General features: G+C 40.3%; 1 protein-coding gene across 2 annotated transcripts; it reads right to left on the bottom strand.

Moving 5' to 3' along the window:
- Positions 1-1,006: 1,006 nt before the first annotated feature.
- Positions 1,007-2,567, bottom strand: nkx2.4a (NK2 homeobox 4a). 2 transcript variants are annotated; one of them, XM_053434961.1, is made up of 3 exons: positions 2,198-2,567; positions 1,253-1,695; positions 1,007-1,168 (listed from the first exon to the last, which is right to left on the bottom strand). In XM_053434961.1, exons 1-3 carry the CDS (start codon positions 2,565-2,567, stop codon positions 1,007-1,009), a joined length of 975 nt encoding a protein of 324 aa, XP_053290936.1. The 2 variants fall into 2 exon arrangements, with proteins under 2 accessions (XP_053290936.1, XP_053290935.1); XM_053434960.1 differs by having other exon boundaries at positions 1,007-1,695.
- Positions 2,568-12,180: the final 9,613 nt, after the last annotated feature.

Consider the following 12,180-nt stretch of genomic DNA (forward strand, 5'->3'; position numbering starts at 1 on the left):
CATACACGGATGAATGAATTAATGTAAATGTTTAAGTTGCTGCTGTGTGTTGGGAGAGGTGATTTCCAGCTCTCAGTCTTGCAGACATGTTCCATGAAAGGCAGCCCTCCAAAATGTCACCTGAACAATGCTGGCTCCCTCATCGACCTTGCATTCCAGCTCAATTTGGTCTCAATCACAACATAATGAAAATGCACTCCACAACAGATCGCTTTTTAGAAAAAAAATTACTTCTTCAGGAATAGCTCTCACACTTCAAGTTATTTATTGTTAACGTTCACTTGGTTTTTTTTTAAACATATACAGCAGCCATCACGCATTTGTTCCTTTTTAACTTACAAAAGAATAAAGAAAAACAGGAAAAGTAGGACGCAATAACGAGTATTATACAGTGAAACGCATTCTTGTGTGTTAGCCAAATATACAAGTCCCTACTTTATTCAATAAGTCTAAATGAATACATTAGTTTACAATATTAATATGATAAAATACCAGGTTATCACCGCAAATGAGGAGTGAGGGCTTATAGTGTACTTCAGACCTGATCCCACAGCCCCCCACGTCCAGTCCAGTCCGAACTCAAGTGAAGCAGCATTCCTTTCTGCCTGAACAACATGGACTAAACGTTTAAAACATCATGAGGAAGGTCCAAAACATGGATTACAAAAGGTCCAGAAATGATATAACTGCTTTCAAGGGCAGCCATTTCTGTAATGTTCAAAAATAGACTCCCCTCTCAGAGATGTCAAGAAAATGTGCCCTGATCAGCTGGTGCGCCTCTGTCTGTGCGCCTTGTTGTCCCCTCCAACACCATAGAAGGCCCCTCGAATACACACATACAAATATATATATGTGTATGCATATATATGTATATATATGTATGTATATATATGTGTGTATACATACATATAAATAAATATATATATATATATATGTGTGTGTATTGCTCTTTCACGAGCTCGTCCGCAGGTTGACATAAAAAAGTGACAGTACTGTGTATTAGGTCCTACCACGTTCTGCCGTAAAGGAGGTTTGAGCTGACCATGTTACTGGTGTAATCTACAGCAGATGTGTCTATCTGGGCCATGTTTAGCTGGCTGTGCAGTGAGGGGGGGCTGGGAGACATCTCCTCCAGCTCCAAAGCGTTCACCTGCTGCTGGCTCTGATGCTGGCTGAGGCTGCCGGCCGAGGACGCGAGCACCACTCCCGCTCCGTTCTGCTGCTGCTGGTTCTGCTGCTGGCCCTGCTGAACCTGTTGCTGGTTCTGCGTCGGCGTGTTGGAGCCGTTCTGACACGGTTTACCGTCCTTCACCAGAACCGGCACGGCGACGCGCCGCGGGGACTGCGCCTGCTGCTGGCACAGGTTGCCGTCCTGTTGCTGCTGCTGCTGCTGCTGCGCCGCCTTGTCCTTGGCCTGGCGCTTCATCTTGTAGCGGTGGTTCTGGAACCAGATCTTCACCTGGGTCGGTGTCAGGTGGATCATGCTGGCCAGGTGCTCCCTCTCCGGCGCCGACAGGTATTTCTGCTGCTTAAACCTCCTCTCGAGCTCGTACACTTGAGCCTGCGAGAACAGGACGCGCCGCTTCCTCCTGGGCGCAGAGTGGAGAGCTGGCATGGATTTGCTGGCGTCCCCCATTCCCAGACTGCCCATGCCGGTCATGTTCATACCTGTGGAAGGTCCCATGAATCTAGAAACTTAAAAATATACATACATATACATGCGTTCAATAAACAGAAGAGGAGAACATTATTTCGCCTGATCTTTAAAGATTACTTTTATAGCTTAATTGTTCAAGTTGGAAAGCAACAATGATGTTTATCAAAATATAACAATAATAATAATAATAATAGTAATAATAATAATAATAATAATAATAATAATAATAATAATTCCTTTAAATGTTTACTGTGCCAAAGGTAATAAAAAAAAGTCGAGCTGGACTTGAAAGAATGATCTCCTTTTCAGTTTCATAAACTGTAAATTTACATTAAATAATTCTAAAACAATCTTCAATATATGTATAAACTTTTCTATCGTTAACAAAGAGATTCAATGTTTTGAAAAGTATTTAATCGTATATTTAGTCCTGTGCGTTTTCCTCGCACTCCCGAAATGTCCATTTCATTTCGTTATTTACAACGAAACACAGAAAATGAAAAATGCTGAAAGTGTGTTTAAATAAAGGACAGAACTTACTTGTGGAGTATCTGGGATCAGGGTTGGAGCTGTACCACCCTGTTGCTGCTGCAGTATTCCGCATGCTATCCTGGTACGACGGGAGGTCTCCCATGTTGCCAATGCTTCCATTGCAGTATCCCCCCATGGCGCTGTGGGAGAACTGGGAGACGGTGTGCGGCATGTGGTAGGTAGCGGCCACGGAGCCGTTGTGGCCCATGGAGTGCTGCTGCATGCCGGTCTGAGACACCTGCTGCTGTCGGTAGGCTCCCAGTGGAGAGGTTAGGTTCCCTGCGCCGTCCATGCCACTGAACTTCTTGTAGGTCTCCTCGATTGGACTCAAAATATCTGTCACTGAAAAAGGCGTAGTGTGCTTTGGGCTCAACGACATGATTCAGAGAGCAGGTAGATTTTTGGTGTTTGAGCAGATCAACCGTGTTGTTGTATCGGCTCTCTCCTTGGTGGATGTCTACGTAAGAGAGTGCTTGTAGTGCGCCTGAGATCCTATTGATCGCCTTGGAGAAGGAGGCGAGCCCAGGGCGCTCTTAGCCCGGGTTTATTGGAGCCAGGAGCCAGGTTTACGACAAACACAGGGGGCGGAGCGAAACTCCTAAACCAGCAAACAATAGTCATTGACATTTTTAGGGGGAAATAGTTCATGAAAATGCACTTTGCTCTTTTATATTAAGTCGCATTACATGAACACAACGACGGCACACATTTATGATTCCGTCCTTACAACTATACACAGGTGAGAATCAGCCATTATGTTGTGCGCATCAGCTGTTCTGGCCACATATGAATATTTTGCGTCAGGAGGGAATTCCACTCTTTCTAGAAACTTTAAGAGCACTTTGAACAGACATGAGGGCCACCGAGTATCATCAGAGGCACGATGAAGTTGTGTGACCAGCTCGTTTATGCTTCTTAAGCATCATTTTGCCCCAGCAGAGAGGGACAAGTCCAAATATGCTCAGAATGCGCAAAGGAAACGGGAATAGGGATCCAACCTGTGAGTATTGCACTATATATAACATAATAATAATCAGCAGGGGAGGGCATTTATAAAACATGGGGTGTTTATTTATATTTTCACCCAACAAATAAATGAGAAGATTAGATTTAGAAGCTCAATATCTCATATAAACCTCCATCCTGTATTTCTCCTGTATTTTATAACTGGGGGAGGAAGGTAAATAAGCTCTCCACGTCTCTTTAATACACTTTTAAAGGTCGGTATAATATTATAGTTATGTCCTGCGTCATCGTAGAATTATTTATCAAATAACTGAATGAATAATAATAATAATTAGACTGAACGCAATTTGGAGACAATATTGCGCGTCCCAAAGCCCCTCCAAGTCTGGCCAACATGCATTAATGACACTTCGCAGTCTTGACCTGACATTGTAATCTCTGTGCAAACTGACTGGCGCCAGGGGAAGAGTCAGAGGAAGAGACACACAACAGAGGGGGTCACAGGAGAAAAGAGGTGCTACAAATTGCAGTAATGACGACCAGTTAATACAGCTTTCCCATTATAGGCTAACGTGCGTCATGCATGTATCTATGGAATCCATATAGTTCATAACATGAAAAGAATAAAAAAAAAAAGGCTGTTGTGTTGCTCATAAATCGTGATCATGGTGATGATGCTTGTTTGGATGTTTGTGATCATCAGCATCATCAGGATCTTTTGCAGCAGACAACAGCAGGAGGAGCCCCCCCCCCCCCCCCCCCCCCCCCCCACTCAGTGCCACCATCTTCCTCTGCATGCGTGAAGCCACTAATGTAATTTAGCGTGTCGTGGCACCAAGTAGCTGCCTACCCTAATTGAACAAATGAAGATTGTGACATGGTCAGCCATCAATTACGGCGAACACATCGAGAACCCCAATCTCCGGTGAAGTCGATAGCCTGATTGTAATAAAATCGTTGTTCGTGTGCACATTTCAGGAGATGAACTTCTTCTCCTCCCCCCTTCCTGCTTCCTCTCTCAGATGCCTGGACTCCGCAGCAGATTTCAATGTGAAGTGCTCGGACCTTATTGGTGTTGTGGAAAACACAAAGGTATACCTGCGTAAAGTTGGACGGAGTTATGAGGAAGACATTGAAAAAAAACACGAATCCCCCCATAACAAAAAGAGGCTAACAGATGTAAACCAAATGTAAAATTATATTTCTGTCAACGAATAGATAAATTAGGTCAAGAAATACAATTTCTTGGAGAGAAAAAGTAATATATCCTACCTGGAAATCCTATTATTCGGTGCGCCCTTTCCACTCTCTTGCCAGCGGCCGCATGCTGCCTTTTCAGGGTGCAAAGAAAGGTAGGCCTCGGCCCCAGACCTCCAACATTATGTAAATGAGGCAAAGCTCTCAACCTTGTGGATTACTGAGTCAGAGAGCAGGACCCTGGTCCACAGACCCTCCACATTAGGATCCCATAAAAATCTGGAGCTGGCTGACTGCATGCGGCGTTTTCTGAGAGCTTACATTGTCCACTGTGAGATATAGTTGTGTATCTAAGTTAACTTTTTACAAGCAGTGAATTTGACGTGGCCATGGCAGCCGAAGCGGGATGAACGGACGCGCCAAGGAGCTCGTGAAGAAGGCCCCTGCCAAGGTTGGTTAATAAACCTCCGACTTTTATAGAGAAATCATATTCAAATAAGAAATATTTTCCACATGTTTCTGTTGATAATAACCGAACTGAGCAGTTAGGTATGCATTTGCTGGATAAAAAGCGTATGCGTAATCTAGCGTGTATCTCTCGTGCCGCCCCAGAGAAATAGTGGTAACTTGGTGGAAGCTTGGCGAAGAAACGTGCTTTTTATTCCCCAAACGATGCAAAGGAACGGCGCTAATTTGCGGTGTAACTGTTCTGACACGCTTTTAAAATTCTGCCATTTGACTTTTTACAGATCAGCTACTGCTATTGTCCAACTTTCTCCATAACTGACCTCGGACAACATTTCACAGGCTTTCAAAGAGCACTTAATTGTCAACATACACATTGAAATCAAATATAAAAACCTGTTAAACAAAGGTTCCATTATCAAATAAGATGCAGTTGTTAAATCATGCTGTAGATTTGTGTCGATTCCGTTTCTATGATGACATATGAACTAGTTATCCTGCACAGTGTCCATACGCTGTCGTCGGACTATTTATGTGTTATTAACCCGCTCATAATAACAGTCCATTCTGCTAGTTTATATCAGACAGACAACCTTTTCCCGATATCATCACCCCCCTCAGCTCAGCACAACACAACAGATGGAGCAAAGCGCCTGGTTACTGGAGTGCTTTTCTCCATCTCGTCGTTACTATAGTTCAATACCCTGAGAGATGTGAGGAGATGGCTGAAGGGCCGGGGTCCTGACCTGCAACCCCTGCCACACACCGGCCGACTACAAAGTGCAAAAACATGGGGGGGTCATTTCGTCTCGCAATACACAAATCGCAAACTTAACTTTTATCTCATGTTCTCTGTGATGCGGGTACATTTTATACAAACACCAAAAATGGTTTAGAGGTTCTTTTCATTTTCTCTTCACAGCTTGGATGATTTTGAACAAGTGGGGGGAAAGACCAAAACATATGTAGTATATTACATTAAAGATTAAATGATGAATAACAGTGTGTTCCTATCACAAATCTCAAACCTGTAATGACTGATTCGTGCTTTATTTTGGCGTGCGTAAATTACGCACGGTCAATGATCGTCTTTTTTCCTTTGTCTCGGGCCTCTTGGTGCATTTTTTCTTAATTTCTTTGGAGTATTTGTTATCAGAATATCAGCCTTTAATTTATTGTAAATAATGCGCCTTGGTTGTGACCATGTTTCTTTAGAAAGACGCAGTAACGTGTAAAGTACATGTTTTGGTGTAATATTTCCCGAAAACGTTCGATTACGCACCAAACTTCTTAATTAAGGAGCTTGATTGTAATCTCTCTATATAAGGAAAAACACAATAATATCAAATGAGCAAAGAAGCTAAATCTATTTGAAGCTCTGCAGTTCTTAAATAATAAATATAATATGTACAAATATATTTTTTAGAATCCAGCTAAAGCTAAATGGACGATTTCTTACCGTTAGTAAGTTAAATGAAGCCAACACGTGTGACTCTTTACGCATTTTCATCCATCCTGTTAATATACTTATTGTGCGTTATTACGCACGAAATGCATCAGGTCCATTTAGTTTACCGTGGAGCCGAAACCTCATTCCTAATCTTCCATATGAACACTGAAATCACTGAAATCAAATTTTATCTTCCTCAGAAACTTACAATTCCCCCCACATCTGTACAGTGGCCGGTTCTTTGGACTGACTCGGTCTGGAAACATTTTGTGGAGGAAATCCCGCACCTGCAGTCAGTGCAGTGCCGTTTAGATCAAATACTTTCTCTCCTCTTAAATCGCCGAGCAATGTGAGAGTAAAAAGCGGGCAGGTGCATATCTTTCAGCTGCACTACTTGAAACGGTGCGGTTCCTCGGCTAAGTAGGTTAAAGGTCCTCCCAAGTGGAGAAAGTATGTGACAGGCCTCTTGAAGACCGTATTCTTCTGCAGGAGTTTGCATTCATTCACAATTAATGTCGCTTGATGGACGAAATGATGCTAATAGGGCGCCAAAAACAGAATATGGGCTTTCTCCAGGATGCTGACCATAATCTGACAGCTAATCGAGAGCAGTAGATTCCAAAAATGCAGTAATAGGATTACAGTGTGGAAGTTATTCTTAAAGTTTCACTGTAAATGTGCAGCGGTTCATTTGGTTTCTTATACAGCTCAGTTTGCAGACACTGGGTACTGATGAGACTGGGTTGATGTAGGAGTAAGCAAATTGATTTGTTCCCACTGGAAACAGTATGCGTTAAAAAAATTAAACTGAAAGGCTCAGTGTTAAAACTGTCCATGTCACCGGAAAGAAACAATGTTCAAGCCATGAAAGGACATGAAATCCAGCTGCTTGGTATATTTTAGGCTTTAACTTTTGTGATATTATATTAAGTTGAAAACGTGACCCTCCATCAAGCAGCCAAACAATTTTGAACTTAAATCAACTCCAAACAAAAAAAAAAACGTTCACACTGAGTGTTTGATGAGCCGCGGGAACTAAATTATAATCATTTATATCTTTTCTACAGTGAGAGGAAGCTGGTGTCTTTTCTTTTTGTTTCACAAATCAATAAACAATGTTACAAACCGATCATCTCTCTCCAAACCTGTGCAGACCTCTGTGTTTTTTTCTTAAGTGAAATAACTCATGTCACAAGGAGCAGGCAAAAAGATTATGGAATTCCTAAGGGCTGAACGTGACTCAGATTTTTAATTAGAAGCTGATTCTTCACTCTAGACATACAACCCTGCATCTTATAACCTGGGAAAGTTAAACTCAAAGAGTCACATTAAACATTTAAAGGTCAGATTTGTAGACTATTTATGTGATGAGTCGTTTATGTCATCTTATCACTTAGCATCAAATTAATAAGGAATACATTTATACATATACACACACACACACACCAGTAAATCACTTCTATATTTCTATAGCCTGTCACCTTGAAGAGATTCAGAGGATAAAACCATCCATCGTCCTGGGTCTGGTTCCCTGAGTTTACGTTACACGGGGCTCTGTGAGTGCCGCCGTCCTCTGCACTGTTTTGAGTGGCAACATTCTAGCATAGCTGCTCTCTTTTGTCACAACAATTAACAAAAAAAAAAAACTACAGCAGCAGATCAGTGCTCGGCGGAACAAAGCAGAGATAGTGTACTTGGAACAGGGCGCTTGGATCCAAGGGTACCTGGTCCGTCCACTTCTCTGCAGCATTAATTGTGGCCGCAGTGAGGGCAGGTAAACAAAGCTGTTGCAGGGACGCTGGATGTTGTGAGTCAGCCACGGCTTGGCTCTGGCCTCAGCGCCCAGTTGCTCATGTGGCAAAATGTCTCTTCAGGCCGGCCCCTGTGCCTAGAGTGGCCCCTGAGAGCCAGTTGCTGGAGTAAGATGAAGGCTAACATGTTAACACTTTGTGTCTAGAAATAAAATTTTACTTCACCACAGAAAACATATTCATGTTCAAGCAGTGACCAGCGTCTGGGGAATTATAATGTGTGAGCTGGTGTTTTTTCTTGTTGCCAAAATGCTAAAAGTTTCTTTCCAGTGGTTTTTGTACATTTTTCACTAAACTGTCATCATCACGCTGAGGGTATTTTCTGCGTGTATGAATACAGATGCTTTAAATGAGACAGGTTTGTATAAAATATGATTATAAATTGTAAACTGGTCAACACATGTTTGTGCCTTTTTCAACTGGAAACAAAGCAAACTACCTCTTTTGGGGGCTTTTCACTTTGTGTGTGTTTTCATTTATTAATTCAACCTTAGTTCCATTACTATGTAGGGAAGTTCACAGTCTGACACTTTCCTATCTGGTTGTTTCAGTGGTAAAAGAAATGATGATAATAATAATAATAATATATGATTTTGGATCTGCGATGCATGCAAATAGCTGCAATCTGCATCAAGTATCTCCTGACGTCCGTTTAGGCTGGAATTCATTTATTTTGGCTTGTTTTCACGTGAACAGTCAAGAGATGCATCTTCTAATGAAAAGTTTCACCCAGAGTGCTGCATGCGGAGACAGAAACTTTTTCAAACGGCTCCACAACTCAACAATGGAAATGTGCACTGAGGCTGCATATCAATGTCTGCACGTGTGTTTGTCCCCCACTTTGGGAGGCTTTTACCCAGTAGGCCACCTGACAGCCTACCATTATTTAGATGAATCCACATAAACACTATCACTAAACTACTTCAACTTCTGAATGTATTGATCCTGACGGATGTGAGCGCGCACCACGTGCTACAATTTGAGACTATGAAGTCAAAGCCTTTTTTTTACTGCACAGTGTGAAGAGATTCATTCATTTCCATTTCTGCTCTTTTTCTTTGCAGAAAGTGAACGTTGCTCAAATCAACTGATCCATGGAGGAGAGGAGAGAATCCTCTGAGAGGAAAGTATCACCCACTTCATTTTGATCAAATGGAATAACACGAGTACATTTATCAGACTTTTATTTTGTTGAAAGTAAGTAAACATAATTATACAAATGTCTGCAAATTATCACAGTTGTGCTGTTTCTTATAGAATTGTAGTAATGTGATTTTGACCCAAATTTAAATAGCGCTCTAAACAAATATTTTGTTTAATAAAAGGTGATTTGTGGGATTAATCCATTGTGATATTTGTTCTCTAGATTCTAATGGATTGTATCTTCTATAGTATGAATTCAAATTTGTCTCTATCAAAAAATAAAGAAGGATTTATGAATATGAAATAAAATATTAATTATATATATATATATGTATATATATAAAAGAAAAAAGTTATATATATATATTTTAGCTGTTAACCAACTTGTACACACATTTTAGCCTACATTTTTTATTTTGTTTTCCTTTTTCATGGTCATATATATTTTTTATTCTTGTTCATAAGACAAACAGATCTGTAAATTAAATATTTGTATTTGAAAAATCATCAGTGCCATCATTTTAAATTCTTCTTTTCATGCAGAGTTGCAAAGTTATACAAGCTCCAGCACAAAGCAAGTTATTAAATTTAGTCTTTGACTTTCTTGCTCAAGGTCACATTTGTTTTCCCCATAGACAGGCAACCTTTCATTTGGTTTCTCTTATAACATCAAACTCTTTCTTTAGCAACAGGACAATATAAGTTCATTAAAAGCATGTAGTCCCCCCGTCCCCCCCGTACAAATTCAGAGAGTACTATACCTTATCATATTTTAATCAGTTGTTTATTTGACAGATAATTTCACTACAAGTATGAAACCATGTTGTCACGTCTGAACCAGCAATTATGTGTAAAAAGTTAAACTTCAAATCTAACATGAAATTTAAAAGCTGATCCATTTTATGGCATTTTTTGATTTAACTTTACATCGTTCTCTTATAATAACATCCATACACATGATATTTGTCATTAATCACCTAATTTATAAGAAATGCTGCTGCTGTTTTTGGTCTTTAGTGGCCGTCTGAGGAACTACAGGAGGAATATAAAAGTCACTCATGTCCTTTGAGAACTGGAGCAACAACACCCGCTGTTTATAAAGTTTCCTTTTCATGAATCATGTCTCTATGTGTTAATGCACATGGAGATGAATCTAGATATTAGAGTGACACACAAGACCAAAATCACTGTCCTTTGATGCAGGAGGATTCATGTTTTTAAACTGGTCTCAGGTTGAATTGTAGTTGTTAATGTAATGAGTGAGAACAATGCTCAAGGAAAAAGACTTAACTATATAAAAAATTATGGCAGCTTAACTAACATCCTAACCTATAAACACAATAGGATGAGCTGAGATTATAAACTTTAATTAGTGATTTAAATGTATCAGTGTTTTAATGTAATTTTTCATACGTTGTGTGTAGAATATTTATTTATTGCATATATGTTACATAATATATTTCAGTGCAAAGAGGAGGAAGGCGTTTGAATTCATTTTTAATATCTGAAAGATGTTCAGGAACATTTAAGTCTGGCATTTTATTCTTTATACTTATTTTCAATCATCGCGGTGTTTGTCACTGTGGGTTTATCACACCTGACATTCGTTGTGTTATATATCAAATTAAATCCTGAATTTGGGAGAAAAAAAGCAGAAAGATGGTATAATACTGAACATTATTTTAGAAATGACAAAAAATGCATTTCAGTTGGAACGTATTTAAAAAGCTCATTTTTGTGTTGGAGTTACAGCTGAATAAATGAACTACGTAATTTTATTGACTCCACATCCTGTTTTCACCACTTTTCATCACGATTAGCATGTACAAGTTTTAAGTTTACTACTCTATTGTGTCTATATATGATAATAACATATACAAATCACCATGCAGTCTGAACTAAGTATGAATTGTGATGTTGCATGTGTATAAGCATACAAATTCTTACATACAATACATTATTTGTAACCACTGTCAAGGTTAAATCCTGAGCCAGGTTTTTTTAAACAATTGCTTGTAGTTTTTCTTTCCTTTGGCTACATGACAAAATTGAATAAGAAATTATTTATATTTACTGTTTGTTTTTTTGCACTGATACAAATACTACATTTCCCATAAGTCCTTTTTTCTAGAGCCAAGAATTGGAGGAGGTGATAGTGATTTGTAAATAAAACAGTGTCTTCCCACGTGTATCCTGCTGTTGTTGACTGCTGAGAGACCGCAAACCAACATCACACACAGACGGACGTCTTTCATGATTTACCTCCAGTGTTTGAATCTCTTTGTGTGAGCTGTGCATGTGTCTGCTGCCGTACAGTAATAACAAGTCTACCTGAGGCCAATGGCTCTTTTGTTTGTTGGTTTTGTCTGGTCCTGTGCCTGTGGTTGTCTCCTCTCTGGAAGGATGTCGGCTCTGTGTGCCTGGCCATCCCTGAGGACGCTTGATGTCATCTCGTCAACCTGATCATTACACTACCTGCTCTCCTCCACAATGCTGCCCTCTCGCTGCTCCGCCACTTGAAATGCTTGGCTGGCCTCTTCTCTGAAACCATCATGAAATTGTGTGCTAAAACGCTGCAGACTGTTCCCGTCTCTCTCTCTCTCTCTCTCTCTCTCTCTCTCTCTCTCTCTCTCTCTCTCTCTCTCTCTCATCCCTCCAGCCACGCGTGCAGGGGCCAGGAAAAGATTCCTCCACTCAGATAACTGCGGCTCAGTCAACAGTCAAAGAAAAAAAAAAGCAGACACACCAAACATCCCATGGCTTCCTGCCACTGGTCACCCCTCACAGCTTCTGTTTGGTTTGCTGATCTTTGCAGTTTTTCATCCGCCGTGACATTATCCACATACCCAGTTGTTTAAAAAAGCATTAAAGTGGTGGATCTTTCCCAAGCAACAATAATAATTAATCCTGCATCTTAATGGAAATCAAATTAAAACAATGAATTGTATATTCTTGCATCA

This window comes from Pleuronectes platessa, chromosome 11 (assembly GCF_947347685.1).
Source record: "Pleuronectes platessa chromosome 11, fPlePla1.1, whole genome shotgun sequence".
Taxonomy (NCBI): Eukaryota; Metazoa; Chordata; class Actinopteri; order Pleuronectiformes; family Pleuronectidae; genus Pleuronectes; species Pleuronectes platessa.

Coding starts and splice junctions, on each gene's coding strand:
- nkx2.4a (XM_053434960.1), bottom strand. CDS start 2,567: ATGTCGTTGAGCCCAAAGCACACTACGCCTTTTTCAGTGACAGATATT. Junction 1,696..2,197: donor TGATCCCAGATACTCCACAA/GTAAGTTCTGTC, acceptor TATATTTTTAAG/TTTCTAGATTCATGGGACCT.